We start from the raw sequence: 24522 nt of genomic DNA on the forward strand, positions 1-24522 counted from the left end.
TTGAAGCTTAAATAGGAAAATACTCTCTCAACCAAGAGATCATTAATTCACTCGTGAAGATAGTATTTAGGCCACATTTAAAGGATATCCAAGTCTTTTTTAAAACATCAGTGGTATGGTAAACAGCAAAGAGCAGCACGTTCTTGTGTCAGAACCATGGTGATTTGAAAGAATCACACTGCTGTCCTGCTTGACCTCTAACCTTCACCCTCCATAAACTTCAGCTCATCCAAAGTACCATAATGCTTACACGTAGACTCACTAAGTCCTGCTCACCTTACCTTCATTGTACTCATTGATCAATGTTGGTTTCTGGTCCAACAACACTTCAAGCTTGAAATTCACACTCTGTTGTTTAACCTGAGAACTCAGTGTACCTCCAACTCTGGCTTATTGTGTTATCCCAATGTTCCTTTGCCTCTCCATTCGCATGAATCTGTTAAACTATTCAGGCCCCAAACACTGGAATTCTTTTCTCCTCCTCATCCCATATCAGCTTTTTTTTAATCCTTTTTTAAAACCTACCTGTTCTGCCTTATATCTCATTTTGTTCATGTCAGAGTGTGTAACAAGTTCTTATGAAATAACTTGGGACATCTGACGACGTGAAAAGATGTTCTTATAAACTCAAATTATTATTGACCACAAAACATTTTTACAAATGGTATTTATTGCATTAACCAATCGTTAAATTCAAATTCAAATAGTGATACCTTTAAGTCGTACAAGGTTGACATATTCAAAAATTGCAATAATTTCAAGCATCCCTTGTCTAAGGATAGGTCAGTAAATCTGGCTGAAGAAAACGGACAAGCGGCATCTCAAAAAGTATTGAGTTTTCAGTCCACATTTTACAATAGTAAAAGTTTGCTTTAAGGCCTCTGTTTAGATCAAATCACACACAAAGACATGCAGGCTAGATTGGAGTAACTAACTGTTTATGAAAGTAGTGGGAGTTGGGGTCTTTATGAGCAAAGTAAAGGAGAGAAATTAAAGGCAAAACAAAAGATAACAATAATTTCCATTTACATGGTATAACATAATGAAACATCCAAAGGGATTTCTCAGGAGCATTACAGAAACATGACACCAAACTACATACGGAAATATTAAATCAGATGGCCAAAAGCTTGACCAGAGGCAGGAAAGCTAAGGAGGCACCTTCGGAGGCTGCCTTTGTGCCTGAGATGGCACTGTAACCGGCAACTCAAACTTTTACCTGTACTCATTTGAGTACATGATAATAAAACCTAATTTAATGCAACTCATTCAATAAAAAGGAGGCAAGTGAAGTAGTGAGGCAGGTGTGCGGGGGAAGCAAACTGCTGAAAATTTCACAAATCACAAAAATTAACAAATTAAGTCACTAACTGGATTACCTCAGCACAAAGTCAACATATTGAGAATTTCTGAAGCCATAACATGAGCACAATAACATTTTTCAGAGTTCAGATTCACAATGATTAAAAGTACATTTTGGCAATTCAAGCTTAACTAATATTTTTACTCTGTGTATATACATACATACACACACACATGCGCACACACATAAATAAATAAATAGAGATTACTACATCGAAGTGTCACCAATTTATATTTGGGATTACTTCTGAAATACTTCTGAAACAGCAAAGGTGATTACCTCAGAGGAGAACGGGACCTTGATGAGATGGGACAATGGGCCAGGGATTAGCAGATGAAGTTCAATTTAGATAAATAGATGGTGCTGCATTTTGTTAAGGCAAATCAGGGCAGAATTTATACACTTCATAGTAAGGTCCTATGAAGTGTTGATGAATAAAGAGACCTTGGGCTGTACGTTCACAGTTGCTTGAACGTGGAGTTGCAGGTAGACAGAGCAGTGAAGAAAGCATTTGGTTTGCTTGCCTTTATTGGTCAGTGCATCGAGTAAAGAAGGTAGGTGGTCATGTTGCTGGTATACAGGACATTGATTAAGCCACGTTTGGCATGCTGCATTCAATTCTGGTCTATATGCTAATGGAAAGATGTTGCAAAACTTGAAAGGGTGCAAAAAGAATTTATAAGGATGTTGCCAGTGTTTTCCAATTTGAGCTATAGGGGAGAGGCTGAATAGGCTGGGGGCTATTTTCTCAGGAGCTTCAGAAGCTGAAGGGTGACAATATAAAGATTTATAAAATCATGAGGGACATGGATAAGTTGAATAGACAAGGTCTTTTTCTGAAGATAGGAGAGTCCAAAACTGGAGGGTCTAAGTTTCAAGTGAGAGGGGAAAAATTTAAAAGGAATCTCGGGGCAACTTTTTCACACAGAGGGTAGTGGATGGGTGGAATGAGTTTCCAGGGAGATAGTGAAGGCTGATACAATTACAACATTTTAAAGGCATCTGAATGAGTACATAAATAGGAAGGGTTGAGAGGCATATGGGCCAAATGCTGACAAATGGGACTAGATTAATTTAGGATATTTAGTCAACCCAGAAATGTTGGACAGGAGGGTCTGTATATCTGTATGACTCTATACTTCCATAGGCTTTTACAGCCGTTCTATTTGAGCAGGATTGTATGAAAAGCAAGGAGATAAAAATCCAGTTATTGGTTCAGTTTTCAGATGGTAAGAACAATGCCAAAACAAATCAGCATTCACTGCTATTACCGTACTGACGGTAGCAACAATACTAGAAGTCAGCATACGCACAGAACAATCCAGACACTTATCAATGATCCAACACTTCTTCAGCACCCAACAAGACCCCAGTATTTTTTTTAAATTTGAAAACACACAACAATTTATATCAACAAGGAGAAAAGGGTTCTCCTGGTTGGTTCTCAACACTATAGGCAAGACATTGCCACGTACAAAGTAACAGGCAATTCGCTATCAGCACAACATTTTGAGACAGTTTGCCTTTCCAAAATAATTTGAGATGGACATCTGAAAGTTGTGGCCTTTGACCTATTTACAAATTTGTACAATTGACACAAAATAATGGATTCATCAGGATAGCCAGCATCCTGCAAAATTACTTTAATGAGCTATGTTTCTGCATCAAGCTGGCACGATTAGCAATTGGCTAGAGCCTATTGACACAACTCGTGCAAAGGCCAAATTCTCAGCTCAGGGAGCTACTGTCTTTAAAAACCAAAGTTTGTTTTACTGCCCAAGAAATACCTCTAAACGGAACTAGTGCTTTAATTTCCTGGTTTAAATGTTCTGCTTTGTGCTCTGAAAATATGTTGAATGTAATTGGCTGGTTAGCCTGCTGCTCAACATCATTGCTGTTGCATGCCAAGTGATCCCTTCAACAGGGCAACAGACTTAAAACAGCAATCAAGGAAAGAGAAAGCCCTCAGCTCAAATATTAGTAGACTTTTGTGTGTAGCTTTCTGAGGTCAGCAATGACTGTTATTGCCTCACTGTTGACCTTAAAACACAGGCCAATGGTTTTCCACAATACTCCTTGAAGCAGCATTGGTCAAGACAACAGGACAACTTCCTGTTCTTTAAAATTTACCAGATCCATTTGATCTACTAGAAAGTATGCAAACCACCTCGGTAAAATATTGCAACAAAACTCTGGATCATAATTGAATGTTCTTTCAATAATGTTAGATTTTTGCATACCTTCAAACAAAAGTCTTCAGCCAACAAGCCTAATATATTGGACATAATATTATTGGAGAACACCGCCTTGGCTTCAACAAGAAACTGAATTTTAAGATCAGAGGAAGTTTTTTTAAAAAAAATATTCAAAGGGTGAGGGTGTCGCTGTCGCAGCCAGTATTTATTGCCCATCCCAGAGGGCAATTAAGAGTCGACTACATTGTTGTTAGTCTGGAGTCACATGTCAGCCAGACCAGGTGAGGACTACAGTTTCCTTCCCTAAATGACATGGGTTTTCTGACAACCGACAATGGATTCATGGTCATCATTAGACTCTTAAATTCAGATTTTAATTGAATTCATATTCCATCATCTGCTATGGCAGGATTCGAATGCTGATCCAAGAACATTAACTGGGTCTCTGAATTAATAATCCAGCAATAATACCAGTAGGATATCACCTGCACAATATACTTTAAACTTTCAAATCCTCATTTTAATTGGAGTCAAGTGGATAATTTCAAGAATATATGCTAAAATAAATATATTCAAAATAATCCTGATACCAAATTACACCTACACTGAAGCTTTTGAAGTTGAACTCAATGGATTATGCTTCCAAGAAGGATAAAAAACACTTCAGAATCAACACGAAACTCTTTGAAAAGGTTCTCGGAAGGAACACCTTGTAGTTATTCTATAACATCATACCAGGTTAATTCTTTCCACTGGCCTTGGGGTGGGTGTGATTAGTTACCTATTGCCTCGTCCTTCATTTGATGAATAAAATCTCACATTATCTGAAAATGACGAATTAATTCACACAATCCAATGCATTAAAATGGAAACAAAACATATTTCAACATCCTGCAGAAGTATAATTAAGATCAACAATCTGAAAGGATGCCTGGCTCATTTTCAGTCAAAAATCAGCATTTTTAATAACTAAATGTGATTTGTAGCACATACGTTGATTTTATTGATGTCTATTAAGACTAATAGACCACATATTTTCCATCAAGATATGCTCCAGTTCTATTAAAATAGATTGAAATAAATTATACTTACATTATAATCCTTCTAGTCAGGAACCAATACTTCCGTCTGTGTCGGTCATATCCTATAGGCTCATGGCGAATATATGGTTTATTTTTCTGGATCTCAGGCACACAATCACAAACGCCACAAACTTTGTGTGCCACACAGATCTCACACTGCCACTCATCCTCTGGCACTTCTTCAAGTGGTGGTTTCACACATTCCAAATGGTACACAGCTGAGCAGGTTTCACAGCAAAGGAGATCACCAAGCTTGTGACAAACCCGACAGTGGTCATCATATTGGATCACACCCTCCGACATCAACTCCTCACGGGCGATGTTTGTTGTTAGGAACTGATCCACTAAAAATTGAAGAACTTTGATTTTGTTTTCTATTGGTCCATATGGGTATTCATCCTTTTCCTGATAGGGTAGTACATGATGGTATTCCCGGTCACTTTCACAATAGGCCCGAACCAGTTCTGGCCACGTCATTCCATCTATAAGGTACAATGTAGAATTGATGCTATCTTTTAAGTCAGCAGGGCCAAAGGTGGTATTTGAAGAATCTTCTTCTCGCAAAATCGCTTTCAGCAAAGCAATGTGCATTTCCGCAATTAATGTGCACTGTTCCTGACCAACTAATGCAGCACAGAAGTCTTCAAAGCGGAAAGGTGAAAGACGCAACACGCTTCCAAAATTATTCAACACCTCATAAATAGCAATAACGCTCAATAGCTCTTCACTGGGCACCAATAAGTCTTCTGAACATTTTGGAATATCAAGAGGAACAATGTTTGTTTCTTCAAACAATGGCGATCTTGCCCGATGCACCCTTGTCTGTCTTCTCCTTCCTATAAATACAGCAACAGAGCAAGATAATATTTGTGTAACTTTCTAGATCAGCCACAAACAAGAGAAACTTACTTACATGTGCACAGATCTAGCTTCTCCCATCTTATTTTCCCAAACATCTGGATGATATTGTATACATATATGCTTAGTAATTTAACACGCTGAGGATGCAAAATACAGAAACATTAACATATCAGCATCATAACAGTAAGCAACTTAATTTTCCAGTAAAAAGGTCAGTAGTATCACCTGCCTACCACACAGTCAGCTGATAAAATTGAAAGCAGACTTGCTAAAAACATACAACACACAACAGGAAGTGTTGTCCTGGCCAAATGTTACTTCACAGAAGCCCAAATCAAATGCAAGCTGACATTCATCGCAAAGAAGCAACTATTAGGAGAGGTGATAAAATACTTGTTAGTTTTCTTCCAAGGGGATCTTAAAGGATAAAAGGTGAAGCAGAGAAATTTAGAGGGGGAATTCCAGAGTCTAGATTTAACCAAAATACAGAAAGGTGAGTGATGAACAGAGAGGAGGAATATGAAGTTGTCAGGTTGTAAAGCTCAGTATGCCCATTGAGATAGGGATACACAGGAGTCAGTGTCATAGAGATGTACAGCATGGAAATAGACCTTTCGGTCCAACTCATCCATGCCAACCAGATTTCCCAACCCAATCTAGTTCCATTTGCCAACACTTGGTCCATATCCCTCTAAACCCTTCCTATTCATGTACCCATTCAGATGCCTTTTAAATGTCATAATTGTACCGGCCTCCAGCTTGTCTATCTTGGATTCCAATATCTGCAGTTTTTTTGTTCCACAACTTTCTCTGGCACTCATTCCATACACGAATCAACCTTTGCATGAAAAAGTTGCCCTTTACATCTCTTTAAAATTTTTGCCCTCTCACCCTAAATCTATGCTCTCTAGCTTAAGGGTAAATAGGTCTTTTCCCCATCCATGCCCCTCATGATTTTATAAACCTCTATAAAGGTCACCTCTCAACCCCCAATGTTCCAGGGAAAACAGCCCCAGTCTGTTCAGCCTCTCCCTATAGTTCAAACCCTCCAACCCTAGCAAAATCCTTTCTGAAGCCCTTCAAGTTTCTCAACATCCTTCCTACAGGAGGGAGACCATAATTGCACACAATGTTCCAAAAGTGACCTAACCAATGTCCTGAACAGCCGCAACATGACCTCCCAATTCCTGTACTCAATACTCTGACCAATAAAAGAATGCTTTCTTCACTAACTTATCTACCTGAGACTTGAAGAATTTGAACAGCATTTTAAATTTATGGTTTTGGTGAACTGGAAGGCAATGTAAGCCAGCAAACAGAGGTATGGTAAGTGACGTAACCTGAATATACAACAGGATATGGGCAGGAAAATTTTAGTGTACCACCAAATTTGAGCAAATATCTTGCATCATTCTTCAGTGCAGAGGACATAAGCAACATACCAGGAATAGTGTACATCAGGAAGTGGATGACAGAAAGAGCTTTTTTAAAAATTACAATCACCAAGGATGTGGTTACTGCAGTCTGACAAGTGGCAGATCCTGATGGACTTCAAGATCTTTAAAAAACTGTATAGCGAGATAGTTGGTGGCTTGTTTTTAATTTTCCACAATTTCCCAGATTTGGGTAACCTACCATTTGAAAGGCAAATAGCCAATGTAACTGTTTTGTTCAAAACTGGAAGGGAGAAGAGGTGAGGGATGGTTGGAAGGGAGGGAAAAGAAAAGGGAGTGAGGGAGGCCGAGGGTGGGGGGAGTCTGTTACTTTCTGCAAAAGTAGTATCATTTTCTGTGATCACTTGTAACAAGATATTGTTTCACTCACACCTGTTAAGTCTGAACCTATGGCCAAGTGAACCTTGAACCCTATCTCTCCAAATTAATAACCCAACATGCCACAGCTCTGGGCAACTGGGAACAGCAATGTTATGAACAAGGAGCAATGCACAACAGGTTTGCCAGATTTAGAACTGGACCTTTCTGGTTTTATCTTCACCCTAACAACACCTGATTAGAGCAGTGCCCCCCAGACAGGAACAGGACAGCTACCTCAGCCCTGTCAGAATGCAATAGTTCATCCATACCACAATGATGCAGGAGTTCATCCAGTGACAAGACGATGAGAGAACTTTTATTGGAATTCTGGGACAATATGCAATCCAGAAAAAAAAACTTAAAATGGGTTTTAGATCTGCCAGTATAAATGCATATGGTATAAAAGCCACGGCACAATGTGTCTTCAGTTGGCTTACCTAGCCAACATCAGAGCAGACTCCCTGTTTCTGCAAGAATGCACGTGCAAGGAAACAATCGAGCTTGTGGACAGACAGACCTTCGATTTGGTTCAGTTAGGGGAACCATTGCTGTTCTTCTGGCCTAGGTATTATGCTGCAAGGAAGTAATGACTTACTGCCAAGTGGTGTTCAGCTCTGTGGAGCTTGTTTTTTTTGGGGGGGGGGGGGGGGGGAAAGAGGGGTGGTTACCTAACCTGAAGGATGGGCAAGGCTTCGTTGCAACAGAAAAACCCTAAGTATTTGGTCCATTCCTAATGGAAAAATCCATAAACAACCACAAATCCATCATGCAGTGGTCAGCACAAAATATCGTCCAGACCATGTAGGAAAAGAGTGAGAAGTGTAAAGAGTTGACCTTGGCTGAGTGTTGCAAACTGGGAATGGTCTACATGTTCAAGGATACAATAGCTTGGGGCAGCTGCCGTCAAGACACAGTCAAGAAAGACCACTGCCTAAGGGGTTTCTACCAAAGTATAACAAGGGTCCATTCAGTTATCAGACCCCCTTCACTGCCTCAAAAGGAAGATAAACAGTGTCCTGCATGAGTAAATAATGCCTTTGTTTGTAACTGCAGGGAAGCCCTGAGGAATGTCAAATTCCAATGTTTTGATTTTTTTTCCCTGTGGCAAAGAGTGCACAGAATTGTTTTGTTATCTTTTGTTTGTACACAAAGAATTTTTTTATGAATAAAGTATATCTTTGCAATATAAAATTAACTGATATGCACAGAAGATTTTATGGTTAGATTTTCTCAGATGCAATTTGACATGCACAAACATTCTTCTCCATTCTTATTGTCTTGAACTGCTTTTTGTTATCCGGCAGCACAATACAGTTCACCCAAGGGCCTCCATCATGCTCTTTTGCTCAACTCTTTAAAAAAAACAAAGAAAAAACCTTTTCTGTTTAAGCTATCATGTTGTGCGCACTGCACAACCAGTGTGACTGACTCCTCTACATCATCCAATACTTTTGTGGAATCAGCTCGTATGAATACACAACAGTTTAACCACTCCATCTCAAAATTCTCTCCTCAATGAGCAATTGACGTTTTTCTAAACTAAACTAGAGCCTACCCAATCAAGACAAATGATTCACCATACTCTTTCACTTCTAATCTTCTAGAACCGAGGGATAATCTAGAACAGGTCTTTTTTATGTTCAGTGTTTAGAACAGAGATGAGGAAAAATTACTTCTCTCAAAAAGGGCATGAATTTGTGGAATTCACCACTCCAGAGTGTGGTGGATGCTGGGGCACTGATTGAATTGAAATAGATAGATAGGTAGATAGATAGATTTCTAATAAATAATGGGTTGAAGGGTTATGGGGAGGAGACAGGAAAGTGGAGTGAGGTTGAGATGAGATGAGCCTGATCACATCAAATGGCAAAGCAGACTTCAGGGGCTGAATTGCCTACTCTTGCCCAAAGTTCTCATACTTTCTTAGGATGTCCCTTGAAACAGAGGACAGATTCTTCCACTCTGGATTTGGGAGTTCCCAAAGTGACTGAGCAGCCCGGACTTGTCACAGGTGGGGCAGATTATGTTTGAAGAGTCAGGTGGGTGAAATGATTTGGTTTTTCCTTCTGCTGTTTGTGTTGGCCTGCACCAAATGAAGAAACTTTCAAACGAAGACTATTTCCTACCTACTGCCTGATGCAGTACTTGGACTTTTCTGTGATCTATGCCATCAACTAAAGCATAACACCCAAAACAATTTATACAATTCTGGATTATCCATTAACTGTTTCATATTTAATATCAGTAAGTTACATGCCCTTCACTAAACCTACGAGGATAACATACTTGTTTACTCCTAATATGCTCCACATACATCAAATCTCTGATCTCAGTGTAAACAGTTTTTGAGTAAGATATTCTTCTGTTATAGAGAAGAAAAAAAATTACATTATTATACAACAGGATGGTCCAATAGCAGTCACTGAGGCATGACAAAAGGGAGTGTGTTTTCTGTCCTAAAATTGAACAGTAGGCGAATTATAAAATGGGGAACAAGATAGCATAGGTTTAAGGTGAGGGAAGAAATTTAAAAAGGGACCTAAGGGGCAACGTTGGCATAGAGAGGGTGGTGCATGTACGGAATAAGCTGCCAGAGGTGATGGTGGAGGCTTTGCCCATATCTCCCGAACCCATTTAAAAGGCATCTGGATAGGTATATGAATAGGAAGGGTTTGGAGGGATATGGGGCAACTACTAGCAAATGGGACTAGATTCATTTCAGATATCTGGTCAGCATGGACAGAAGGATCTATTGCCTTGCTGTACATTTCTATGAATCATGACAAAAATAAACATTATTCACCTTCTTTCCTCAATTGAATCCTTAATTCAGCAGAGGATATCTAAAAAGATGACTAAGCAATATTCACCATGGAAATATAACAGGGAGTAAAAATCATAATATGCTTTTGAACAGTATGGTGGCTCAGTGGTTAGCACTCTTATCTCGGTGCCAGGGACTCAGGTTTGATTCCAGCCTTGAGTGACTGTGTGGAAGTTGCATATTCTTCCCACGTCGGCATGGGTTTCCACATGTTGCTCCAATTTCCTCCTATAGTCCAAAGAAGTGCAGGTTAGGTCGACTGTCCATGCTAAGTTGTGCCATGGTGTCCAGGGGTGGGCAGACGAGTGAATTTGGTGTTAGCTGCAAACTTACTAACCATGCTTCCTATGTTCTCATCCAAATCATTTATATAAAATGACATACAAAAGTGGACCAACACCAATCTTTGCAATACAGCACTTATCACAGGCCTCCAGTCTGACAAACAATACTCCACCACCACCCTGGCTCCTTTGGCAAGCTCACCTTATATCCCATGTGATCCATTTGATTAATTACTCTACCCGTAGAATCTTGTCAAAGGCTATACTGAAGTGTAAGCAATGGTGAATCGCAGTGCTAGAACAATACAAAAATGTTTACGAAACAACTAATAATCATTAGGTTTGTTCAGGATTTTAACCTGCTAATGACCATCCTACTGTAGCTACAAGTGAAAGCCTAAGAACAGGTCATCTGATAATCCAGTTAGAAAAATCACATCATGAACAAAACAATCAGGACAGCACAGTCTTAATTTAGCTGGCTGCTCTGGTGTCTGTGTCATTTTCTGATTATACTGCCGAGGCAGCTTGGAAATATAATCAAATAGGTAGGCTCTCCTGATTTGTTCAATGCATGACAAATGGCAGTTCTCAGAAGGAAGGTAGATGTTGGAATTTTATTATATTTATAGCTAACTGACAGAAATGCCACATTCACAGTTCAGAATTTACAGATGGCATAATTCAGAAATTTGAAAATGACTAACTGACAATATTTGTTGCTCTCTTACAAGGCACAGGTGCTGGAATCACAACAACAGAGCTGAGTACATCAGGAGGACAGATCTTTCAAAGTAACATTAGGAATACTTTAGTGTTAAGGGTGACATACTTCAGATGCAAGCTATGTTTGAGCACCATCTATCTGTTCAGGTGTATGTAAAAGATTCTTTGGGACTATTTCAAGTGTATGGAACTCTCTCTGTACCCTTGCCAACTATTTTTCAACTAGCACAACCACAACAAATTAACTGTTCAGTTACTTTATTTGCCATCCACGAATCTTGTTTAGTGTTATCAACAATACAACTCATAAAATTTCAATTCTGGTCAAAGTTGTCTCACATCAACATCCAAATAAAAGTGAATAAAATATCAGATCTACAGAGAAAACTCAAACAAAATTTCTCATGTAGCTGGCGACAGAAAACCAAATATTAACTTGACAGCAGAATACAGGAATACTGGGGCCAGAATATGAGCCACTCCAAACTCATGCCAGTGATAAAGATGCCTACAAAGACATCTCATATGAAAGATTACACTAAACACATTTAAAACACACAAGGTTCAGTTACCACCAATGTAATTTCACACACTACTAAATGACTCTTACATTTGTAAACATTTACTCAATGCATAGTTTCAAACTTTCCACCGTCTTTGAATTCATAGAACTAGCAAATGTGTGGTCACAATAGGTTCATTAGCCTTATGAAGTAATGGTCAAAGATTCTGTTTCTTGAGACAAAATTTACAAAAGAAAAAGGTTTATTGATCACCTATTGGTAACTGTAAAAACCAGGTTGTGTTCACTATAAATTGCCCACAAGCAAAAACTTAGGAAAATGAACATTTTACTCTCACAAAACTAAATTACTTTCTTTAAAAATACACTACTTTAAAAAATGTTGTTATCTGGGTATGGTCATACAACACTAGCCAATCTATAAATGTGTTCCTTATCTGGCAAAGAATACATTTTAGGTCATCTAATCATATTTGCACTCCCAGGATTTGTTACAATAACTGATTCAAAGTTAAGTCAGTATAGATTTTGATTGGCAAGTATCAGTCTTATTCCCATCCAACCAATTTCAACAATTATCTGTCAAATTTTTCATTCCAATCATTATTACATGAACATGTCAATAGTAAGCATCTGTCCCCAATGAGGCACAGAAGTGTAGATTCAGTTGCACTTGCTTCTCACTTCTACCACACCAACTTTTACTGCTGAAAACACAAGCTACTACATAGAAACATGCTGGTCAAGATCTCCCATCTTGCATGACTTCAAAATAACCTGCATGTATATAACATACAATATCTATGCAATAGGAATTTAGGATTATTTGTATCACAAATCTCCTAAACTTTTGAAATATTGCTGAGTGAGAATACAGCTATGTAATTCAAACAAACGTTATAAACTTCAAAGCAGCATGTTATGACAGGGAAGATGGAGATGAAAAAGAAAAAAAGTTTGGAAGTGTTTTTGAGGGAAGGCTGAAAATCCAGATCCAATAAATATTGTTAAATATTTTGCTCAAATCAATCATGGGATGCTATTTTAAATTGAATTATCCAAGTGTGGCTCAAGTGCTGTTCACAAACTGAAACAACATGATAGAAAGTACTGACACTTGTGGATACAGTACTAAAGATCCCTACAATGACCGGAGTTGTTGAAACGCAACTGCTGCTTAGTGAAAGCATTACATTGGGTACAAATTCTTAGAAAGCATCAGGATGTTGTTAATAAAGCACAAGGGACTGTTTTCTTTTTAATTCAAGACAGAGTGGAAAAGAAAGGTTACACTAAACACATGTAAAACACTACCTCAGCTGGAAAACTGCATCAAAATCTGGACGCACATTAGGAAGAACATGAAAGCTTTGGAGAGAGTACAGAGCAATTTACTAGAATAGCTCCAGGGATGAGGAATTACAGTTACACGAATAGACTGGGGGGGAGAAGCGGGGGGGGGGGGGAATGAGAATTAGACATTGAGTGAAAGAGGATCTAACTGGGTTGATCTTCAAAAGAAGCGCAGAGAGAACAGGCTAAATGGCCTCCTGCTGGGTTGCACTATTTAATTACTTTTCCATTCTTAACTGTGCTAAAGTCCAATTTTAACAAGAAAAATAATGCACAAACACTGTCAGCTCAAATGACTGAGCATTTGGCTCACAACCATTGGTTCAGATACAGCATGATAAAGATATGGAATCAAATCACAGATCAGAAATAATCTAATTGAATGGCAAAATAGAAGAAGGGGTTAAATGGCATTTTAGAAAAAAAAACAAGTGTTAATAAGCTGACTGCCCATTCAAAGTGCACTTTTGTTGAGTTTTAAGACCACTGAAGAATGTAACATCGAGCATTTAATTCACTTTTTAGTTTTTGACATTTAAGTTAATTTACAAGTATCATTGACAGAAGAGCAGTCTAGACCTATATCATTAACCAAAACATTTGTCAAAACAGCTTTTGAACGCTTACCACATCCATAACCAGGTACAAAATAAGAGAAACAACATTAATCGATCAGTACTTACCTCAAACACTTGTAACCAAAAATTTGATTTGAAGTGATGAGGCATATGGCACATCATGACAATTTAAAGCAACTATTTTTGCTTGTTATAAAGCAAATTATTAATACCCTAATGGCTGTATTTTTATTTCAAACTTCCTTTAGAAAAACTGTGAGATTTACAAATAATGACACTGAATCAAGATGATTGTGCTTTGCAGTAGTGGGGTTCCAGGTAAAGATAGAAAGTGTGCTTTGCAAGAACAAAATAACGTAGGTTTTTAAAGGAAGGCAAAACTGTATTAACGTTTCCAAGACTATTCTAAAGATCTGGGACATTGCAATTAAAGTAATGGCTGTTAGAGGTGTGACAGAAAGCTTATTGATAAAGTAATGAAATCTCAAAGGTCAACAGGTCACACTGGAGACTTAACTGGAGAGGGTTACTTTCATATAGATAACATAATGAGTTTAAACTTCAGATGTACTTAATTGTTTTAACGTGGTGGGTGCTGAAATGTAATGTTCAAGGAAACTTGTAATAGCTATTTAAAACACAATTGAAGAGAGGTCCTAAGTTGAGTTCTGAGTGGACTGTTTGTGAAGCAGATATGAAAATGTGTTGCTGGAAAAGCGCAGCAGGTCAGGCAGCATCCAAGGAGCAGGAGAATTGACGTTTCGGGCATGAGCCCTTCTTCAGATTCCTGAAGAAGGGCTCATGCCCGAAATGTCGATTCTCCTGTTCCTTGAATGCTGCTTGACCTGCTATTCAAGCAACATATTTTCAGCTCTGATCTCCAGCATCTGCAGTCCTCACTTTCTCCTGTGAAGCAGATATGCCAAGGATGGGAACATTAAACAAGTTTTTCTTGACATGATGACAATAGGGATGTGGGTTTCAACATGAAAAAGAGAGAAAATGAGAACTGCAGATGCTGGAGAGTCAGAGTTGAAAAGTGTGGCCCTGGAAAAGCATACCAGATCAGACAGCATCCAAGGAGCCTCAGAGTCGACATTTCGGGAATAAGACCTTCATCATTATGGTTGGGTCATCAGGAAAGGCTTATGCCCAAAACGTCGACTCTCCTGCTCCTTGGATGCTGCCTGACCAGCTGTGATTTTCAAGCACCACAACTTTCGACTCTTTCTAGAGGCAGAATGCTCAATTTTTCCTGATTGCCCCATTGAGGGAGAGGAAAGTTAGCCTGGGATTAATTACAGTCTGAATGGTGAGTGCCACGTGCAGCCATGTGAAGCATGTAAGAAGGTCAAAAGAACTGAAGCCGCTATCATCACCAATGGCAAGAACTAGAACCCAAAAGAGGTACTGGCATGCAGAAGGGGAGGGGTATCCATAACCTAAATATACAGACCCGTATTAAACTTGTTGGGCTTGTCAAAATTAATCAAACATCATTTTTCTAAGTAATTGTAGTACATGACTACATCACCCAAAATAATGGTTGGGTCAGAAGATCTAGGTTCAAATCCCATCTCTCAATGCAATGGAGGTGTGCATAATAGTTTGATTAAAACCTAAAATGACAGTTGGTGTCAATTTGATTCTCAGGGAGAAATTACATCCTTACAACTCAAGATTGCTTTATAAATCATTATGTTTTTTTTAAGTTTGCCATTTGTAAATTTTGCTGTACTATAAATGCAAAATTCTGTGAAAATATGATCCAATATTCCTTTTAAGAAACAAAACTTGTTTAACCTTCCCAATAACCTCTCTTCCCATTCCCCAAATCCCTTCCCAGCCTGTCCCTCTCCCTTCCATTCTTCCCATCGACCCTTCCTTCCAGCTACCAACCGGATTCATTCTGCCAATCAGGTTGAACCCTCTACCTATGTTCACCTGTCCATACCTCACCACCCTGTGTGGGCACCCTTCCCCCACACCCACCCCCAGTCCTGAAGAAGGGGTACACCCAAAAAGTTGATTTCTCAACCTCCTGATGGTGTCTGGCTTCCTGTTTTCTTCCAGCCTCCTGCTTGTCTACCTTGGATTCCAGCTTCCGCGGTTTCTTTGTCTCTAACCTTTCTGAACGGCAAGGAAGCTAAATCTCAGCAATATTATTAATAAATAGAATTAATATTTGAAAATAAACTTCTTGAAATTTACAAACAATCTGAACACAATTCTGAAAAGAGAAATTTTTGCGTAATCTATCAATTATTTTCCAAAGTATAAGACTTTTTAACCCTCCAAACAATTTTAAAATCACAGTTGTAAAAGTTACAAAATCTTATATAAACATACAGAGTACATCTGTGTTTCGCTTATTTCATCTAACAAGGTTCATGGCTGAAAAAACTATTAAACTGTCCTGATGACTGGATCCTGACTTAAAACCGGTTTCTTAACAGGCAAAACAAAATAATTAATAATCAAGACTGAGTTATTGCTGGAATTTTCCATTATTTTGTTTCAAGTTCCTAGTTTTACATTTTCCTTATTTTCCTGTTTTTCTCATGTTAAATTAACTGAAAAGAAACAGATTTACTTTAAAATTGAAAAATACATACCTCTGCACCAGTTTTAAAAGTTGTTTCCCTAATGTCAAAAGCAATTGGGCTGTCAAGTTGTCACCGAGGTTCATCCCCATCAAGCCCATAACCAACTCATTAAACAGCTTGTGTGTAGAGTTTAGTCACATCCCAACCATTCAACAACACTTCAACAAACTACTTACTCTGCGCGATTAACTAATGCAACTCTGGATCATCATGATAGTTTGAGTTAGATTACATTTCCTAATAGTTAAGTCGCATTTCGTAAATGTCATTTCATGGCAACTGTTGCATGCACGGATGCAGAAAGAGTTTGATGAATTTTGCATATGTAATTACCTGGCTAAGTGAGGTCTCCATACAATACAACCAAACATGTCATGCAGATGCCATCGAACAATATACATTCTTTAACAAAAAAAAGGACGGGAGGTTGGCGATGCTGGAAGCGTTACCTGGAGTACTGCTGTAAGTGCTGTGACTCCTGAAGCTGCTCTCTGTGCAATAACTAGCATCGTCGTCCTCATCCTCCTCTTCCTCCTCCTCGGTGGCCTGGTGATAATCCGAATCTTGCTCGTCCTCGTTCTCCCGCTCGTCCTCGTCGTCATCGTCGTCTTCCTCGGACACCAGACTCTCATCTTCCTCCTCACTCTCGTGGTCGTCGTAGATGACTTTGTTGACGGTCAGCCTGCGGGAGCGGCTGCCTTGTCGTTGCTGCTGAGCCGCGGCCTTGGCCCTGCCCCGGCTCCCCGCCTTGCCGCCTCTCGAGGTCCGGCTCCCTCTACCGCCAGCTTCGACGTGATTCAGCCGCCGGTCGGCCCCTCTGCCTCTGCCGACCCCGGTGGCCCGGTACCTCAGGCTGCCGGCCGGTCCCCCGCCACCTCCCGCCGGCGAAGCATCGAGTGTCTTGGGCGGCCTACCTCTCCTTCCTCTCATGGTGATTCCCCCCCACCCCCTCCAGCTCCGCCTCACTTTATTTTAACCCCCCCTTTGCCTCCTTCACCTTCCCCTCAAAACCACCTCAACCCTCCCACCCCAAAGGGGCGAAGAAAGATTTGGATTTATTATTATTATTATTTTCAGAGACTCTCTTTCCCGCCTCCCTTTTCCGCAGATGCCGGGCGGGAGGCGCCGAGCCTCGAGCTGTTTATTGTTATTTTGTTTTTCCTTTTTTACCCCCCCCTCTCTCTATTCCCCCTCCTCCCCCTTCTCGTCCGTCGCCTCCTGCTTCACTCCAACCTTCCGGCATCCATGTTGTATTCGGGGATCGCCGCCATTTTTGTCAACCAGTCAACTGGTCACGTGACCGCCCCCCCCCCCTTCATCACAGCCAGCACCTCGCGCGCGCCGCCTCCCGGGACCTGGCACGAGCAGCAACCCCGGAACTCTGGCCCTTCACACATCACAAACACACAACCTCAGCCAGCAAAACAGAGCCAGCAAATTTTTGTTTCATGCAATTTTTCGAAACATCAGTTTATAAAATGCGAAAGCAACTATATATATATATATATATATGTGTGTGCACACTGACATATTTATTAAATGAGGAAGAAAATATAAACAGAAGATACAAGAAAAACAATGCAATGTTTTATAAAGCTGTAAATTAGAACATAGAAATGTACAGCACAGAACATTTAGCCCATAGATTTAATCCTAATGTCAAATATAGTAACTTAACCTACGCACCCCTCAACTCACTGCTCTCCATGTGCATGTCCAGCAGTCGCTTAAATGTTCCCAATGACTCTGCTTCCACCACCACAGCTGGCGACACATTCCATGCATTTACAACTCTCTGCGTAAATAACCTACCTCCGACATGCCCTTTATACTTTCCTCCTAATGTCTTCAAAGATATTAATTGAAAGAAAAACTTATCAGCAAAAAGTGAAACAAGATACAAAAGCAATGTTTTACATATTCGAATGTGGTGCAGAATAAAGTCAACAGGAAGGGTTCAATCCCAATTCTGGAGGTTATGGAGACCTGACTTGTGGGGCAGTCACTCACAAGCTAATTCTCTTTATTGAATAGGGAGTCCAGAACTAGAGGGCATAGGTTTAGGGTTAGATGGGAAAAATTTAAAAGGGACCTAAGGGGCAACCTTTTCACACAGAGGGTGGTACGTGTGTGGAATGAGCTGCCAGAGGAAGTGCTGGAGGCTGGAACAATTGCAACATTTAAAAGGCATACGGATGGGTATATGAATAGGAAAGGTTTGGAAGGATATTGGCCAGGTGCTGGCAAATGGGACTAGATTAGGTTAGAATATATGGTTGGCATAGACCAGTTGGACCAAATGGTCAGTTTCCACACTGTATATCTCTATGACCCTAGATGTCAGTGGTCCTTTGTTAATTTTGACTCCATACTTTACCATGAAGTAAAGGGACGCAGAAGTAGATGTTCAACCATAATCTTTAATTGAACATTGGAGCTCATAAATACCTACTCTCGTTCATAAATAGATAAAACAAACTTGTGGAATGTAAAAGAAAATATACATAAGCAAAAACTCAAAAACAAATGCAACATTTTATCTAACATTTTTCAAATTTGTAAAATGTGAAAAAAAATGTATATAAACTAAACCTCATAAAATAGAACAAAAACAAGGTTTTCTATAGCTAAGGGATTTTTAAGCAAAACAAAAATACTGCAATGTTCATGTTATAGATCTAACAGATTTGTAAAAAGTGAAAGAAAAAAATTATTGTAAAAGCAAAACACTGCAGATTCTGGTAGTTAGATTCAACTTGAACGTTAACTCTGCTTTTCCGTCCATACATGCCACCAGACCTGCTGTATATATTCAGCGTTTTCTGTTTTCATTGGTGCAATGTTTTATATTTAACTAGTAAAATAATTTTAAAGAAGTTTTATGAAAGGATACCTGCAAATTTAAATAAATTAAAAACTTGTAAAATCTAATGTTATATATTTAACAGAACATTGTAAAATGCAAACAAAATAAATGTAAGTTTGTCATTTAACATAAACTTGGAATGCAAAGTAAAAATTGCAAAGTTGTGTATTTAACAAAACCTTGTAAATGACCAAAATGCAGTTACTTATATATGTATTATCAACAATACCTGACAAAATTCATCAAAATAAAAGCCAAGAGATTGACTGTGGATATGATTGAGATTTATATGAGAGGCAGGAACTGTCCCCTGGAGGGAGGGATCAATGACCAAGGAGCAAAGATTTGAGCTAAGGGGCAGTAGATTTAGAAGCGATGTCAGGAAGATGTTTTCTCACACAGAGAACGGTGGGAATGTAGAACTCACTCACTGCCTGTCAGTGTGGTAGAGGTAGAAACTATTAACACTTAAGAAGTATTTAGGTATGCATTTGCGATGGCAAGCATGCAACGCTATGGGCCGTGTGCTGAAAAGTGGGATTACAATAGTTAGGTGATTGTTTTTAACGGACACAGTTAAGATGTGCCGAATATCTTTGTTTTGTGCTGTAGACTCTCCAAATATGACAACGCCGTTGCTTATATCACATATTTTAAAATAAAATGCAAAAGAAATTCGTTTTTCGTGCAATGAAACAACGTTTTACTATTTTTTTCTGAATGTCTGGGAGTTTGCTTTTGCAAATTGCGTGCTGGGCTGGATTATAAAACAATTTGGTGAGGTGAAAGAAAAACTTTGCATTAAACCCCCACCGTGTAAAAGGAACGGAAACTTGTCTTTTCTGCAACAAACGCGAGAGGATGTTTGCTTTCCACTATTGGTTACTCTTTTTAATCTCCAGCCGGATAAGACAGGGCAGGAAAGCAGAGCATTTCCGCCGATCGGTTGCAAAATTTGAGCCCAAAGTGCGGTGCATCCTGTTGAGCCCAACTTTTACGCCCTCCCTTTATTCCCAAGTGGGTGACAGTCAAAAGGGTCGCGGGGAGGAGGGTGGTGTAACAAGGGGTTTTGGAGCTTGGCGGCAGCAGCCCATGGCCAATTAGCATTCTCATAACACACCGTCCTCCACCGACAGCCAATGAAAAGGACCCTTACAGTGAAACAAACAAAGCAAGAAATTCCGCAAAGCGAAAGCGTTTCGGCGCAGAGTTTCCCTGTGTCCTTTGTTTTCCTCGCTCTGCACAACTCGATCATTATCTTGCAACCCTTTAGGGAATAGGCTTTCTCCTAATGCCTTCCTCCTCAACTCGAAATCCGTGGAACCTCCAAAGTGTAGCTCAGCTATGAGTGGACAAAAGGTTTTCAACATTAAATATTAATTCTACTTCTCTCTTCGCACTTACTGACGCAACTGCTGAGTTTTTTCCCCCCAGCATTTTATATTTTTGCTTCAACCCCAGGTCTTACTTTTTTTGAAGTAAAAACTTTATGCTCCTGGTCAAAATCTCATATCTGCCTGTTAATGTGAATGACAAGTTAAGCCTCACTCATCTTTCTCTAGTACACAATTCGCTGATACTCCGTGTTTAGACTCACACGTAGAAAGAGATATTTTGGAACTGTACTGAACAAGGACCGTAGTCGTCGGAGAAGATATAAGATAGAAACCAATTAAACTGGAAGTTAACTCGACCAGTTCGTGCCTGGTTTTGCACTATCACCTGCTCAGTACACCACTCATTGCTATTGTCTTTTGCCACAACCCCACAAATGTGCAATGGAATTAAGGAAGTAAAAGAAAAACACCTTTCTGCTAATAAGAAAGCAAATGAATAGCCCAGTCCTCTATAACACTCAACTTGACAACATATGTTGTATGGATTTAATACAAAGTGCAGGATGCAGTTCACTTTTTCCTATAAATTAAGGAGACCTGCATTTTACAATTTTTCATGATTGTCTACAAGTATGATATGAACTATGATGTTTTGATTCATTTGTATCATTAAAATTGTGCACTTGCTGCCATGCTAATTTTTAAAAACAAAGCCATTATGTGTTACAATTGGGGGACATACAAAGCTGCATAACAGTGATGCTGGAAAAGCACAGCAGGTCATGGAGCAGGAGAATCGACGTTTCGGGCAAAAGCCCTTCATCTGGACATACATAGCAGATAAGGCTAAAGGGAGAGATTGAATAGGCTAAGGCTGTTTTCCCTGGAGCATCGGAGGCTGAGGGGTGACCTTTTAGAGGTTTATAAAGTCACGAGGGGCATGGATAGGATAAATATACAAAGTCTTTTCTCTGGGGTCGGGGAGTCCAGAGCTAGAGGGCATAGGTTTAGGGTGAGAGGGGAAAGATATAAAAGAGACCTACGGGGCAACCTTTTCACACAGAGGGTGGTAAGTGCAAGGAATGAGCTGCCAGAGGAAGTGGTGGAGGCTGGTACAATTGCAATATTTAAGAGGCATTTGGATGGATATATGAATAGGAAGGGTTTGGAGGGATATGGGCTGGGTGCTGGCAGGTGGGACTAGATTGAGTTGGGATACCTGATCAGCATGGACAGGTTGGACTGAAGGGTCTGTTTCCATGCTGTACATCTCTATAACTCTACGACAGTGTTAACATGTGGCACACACATGACAATAATTTGCTCACTCACTCCTGTATCATAAGGACAAGAATGGAGATGTTCGCTGATGAATGCACATCATCCAGCACCATTTACAGCTCAGATACTGAAGCAGTATGGCCTTCATCGATTTGAAAGGCTTTTGACACAGTCAATCAGGTACAGGTATGGAAGACCTTGTCAAAGGCCAGCTGTCCAGAGGAATTCATCAACGTCCTCCATCTCCTCCATGACAAGATATCACCAACTGTTCTTGCTGATAGTAATATAACAGAATCACTTGAGGTTAAGACAAGTATCATCACCCTACTCTTTTCTCCATCTTCATCACCACCATTCTTTATCTTGTAGAGAACAAGCTTCCCGGTAGTGTGGACATAATCTACAGGATGGATGAAAAACATTTCAACCTCAACTGATTGAAATCCAGGAAGAAAATTACACCCACCTTGCTTGTGGAATTTCAGCATATGGAATGCAATGTCATCTCTTCTCTCTCGGGAGAGAATCTTCTCGCCTTACTTAAAGCATTTGTGGGAGAGTACCAAAGAATTAGTCTCAGCCTCAGCTTCAAGAAGACTCAAATGTTTACCTCAAATCCATCCCTAGTCAACTTCCAGTTCATCTCTACATTAAGATCAACAGAGAAATCTTCCCAACATGGAACAATTTCATTACCAGGGAAGTTACTTCTTATCTAGGGCTGCTACCAATGCAGTGATTCAACATTGCATCTGTGAGCACTCCCTTCGGATGCAGAAAGATTAGGCCATTTGGCAACTGTAACATCTGTGCAGATACCAAGACCCTTGTGTAAATGGCAGTCATCCTTCCTATTCTTCTAAATGGCTTTGAAGTCTAGATTATATATAGACACCACTCAAATCTTTTCAGAAGTGCCATCTTCTATTTGAGACTGTTTGAGACAGATTCTCTGAATCATTTGGGAGGACATGAGTCTCAACATCAGTGTCCTTGAAACAGCCAATAGCACCAGCATTGAGGCCACAATCATTCAAAGCCAATTCCACTGAGCTGGCCACATGCTTAGGATGTGGATAGGCACAAGAAGCATCAGGAAGTGCAGAAGTCGACGTTTACATTTTGTGTGTATCACTTCTTCAGAAACGTTGACTTGTGCACTCCCTGATGCTGTGTTCTTCCAGTCTCCTACCTTCTACTTTGGGTTCCAACACTTGCTGAGGATGCCTGAGATCCGACTGCCAAACTAAATCATCTCGTCTAGGCACTTGAACAAGAGGAAGTTAAAGCAGACTCCTTGAAGATTTCCCTCAAGGACGGCAATATAGATGCATGGAAGACCTTTGTATAGAAGAAACTGACTCCAAGGAAGTTCCCGTGTGAAGGAACACAATTCTTTGAGAATGCCATCAGTGGGAAGGAGTCTGGAAAAGGATTTGGAGAAAAGAATGTCAACAATCTCAAGGCAAAGGACTGATTCCACCTCCCAGAAACACCAGCCAACTGTATGTTGGAAATGTGGCTCTAGGATTGGGCTCATCAGCTACATGAGGATCTACAATACCGTGGGCAGTGACATGTAATTTCTTAGGTGGACAATCATACCCATTAGCAACTGAAGCAGTTCATGTCCACATGCAACAAACAGTAACCCTGGACAGTAACCATGCTTTGAGTGACAAATGGCAAATAGAATTTTCATCACACAAGTGCCAAGGAATGACCATCCTCAAAGAGAATGTGACTTTCTCCACTTGACATATGGTAATCCCAATGCTGAATCTCCCACTATCAACATCTTGGGTGTGGGATGCTGTGAAATATAGTGTTATAGGTTATCATTATAATTCACTCGCCAGCTCATTATATTCATTAATACCGAGTTCCTGTTCATTCATTCATAACCCTTTACTAACCTGTTATTTACTATAACACAGTTTCATTCTTTCATTCTTAAAACCATGGTTCTGTAGTATATTTTACTATGGCAAGATGGACTAAAATTAAAGCAATACTTCCAAATCCATTACTGCTCCCTCAAACCTTCAACCATTTCAGACCTATTTACATCAAAAGCTACCTCTGAATAAATATCAAAGACTACTAACCTATTCAGAACAATACCTACCGCACCACCACATCTCTATGACCTACCTGAAACTATGGAAAGATTATACTATTAATCAGCCCTTACCAACCCCACCTCTCAGACCTGACTAGATTACAGAACACCAAACATTTTCCTCAATTAGTATGTACTTGTTAAGTCCCTTTTAACTGGGCTGTTATCCTTTAAGAAATTAACTGTCAAACAGCACTTATGTGAAATTGCATGAATGAATGAAACTCACACTGACAAAACAGTAAACAAATCTTACAACCCAGCTGCAGTCATTAATTTAATATCCTTTATTCTTTAATTAAGTACAAGTAAAATTTCTAACTTATTTAGAGCAGATAGGCCGAGTACATTTTACTAACATTTACTAACTTGAAAGACAAAAGAACTAACTGCTATTAATTATGCAAGCAGATCAGACAGACACTCTTAATTCTATCAGGAATAGCAGCCAGTATTTAGCACATGTTTTAACCCATTTCCTGTCTCCCAGGACAGCAGCCCCTCAAACCTTTGTGTACTATAGATAAAACAATGGAACACCAAATTTTAATATATGTTAAAACTGTGAATAAAAAGTTAGTGTGAGAATTGTGTTTGGGGATTCTATCACCACCTCAAATTTGTGTTACCAGGGTTGCTGAATAAAAAAGGCTATTTTTGCCACTCACCGATTTCAGTTGTTATTTGAACACAATTCCACAGTT

At 39.6% G+C, this 24522-nt stretch overlaps 1 protein-coding gene across 14 annotated transcripts in view; it reads right to left on the bottom strand.

Annotated features, from left to right (window-relative positions):
• Positions 1-17149, bottom strand: part of bptf (bromodomain PHD finger transcription factor) — a 149386-nt gene extending 132237 nt beyond the window's left edge. For all 14 annotated transcript variants that reach the window (XM_072558858.1, XM_072558859.1, XM_072558861.1 and 11 more), the window contains exons 1-2: positions 16659-17149; positions 4651-5476 (exon numbers count right to left, since the gene is read on the bottom strand). In XM_072558858.1, the coding sequence (XP_072414959.1) occupies positions 4651-5476; positions 16659-17139 (1307 nt within the window). In that variant the 5' untranslated portion in view covers positions 17140-17149. The remainder of the gene's footprint in view (positions 1-4650; positions 5477-16658) is intronic.
• Between the last annotated feature and the right edge of the window lie 7373 nt (positions 17150-24522).

This window comes from Chiloscyllium punctatum, chromosome 39, assembly GCF_047496795.1.
Source record: "Chiloscyllium punctatum isolate Juve2018m chromosome 39, sChiPun1.3, whole genome shotgun sequence".
NCBI lineage: Eukaryota > Metazoa > Chordata > Chondrichthyes > Orectolobiformes > Hemiscylliidae > Chiloscyllium > Chiloscyllium punctatum.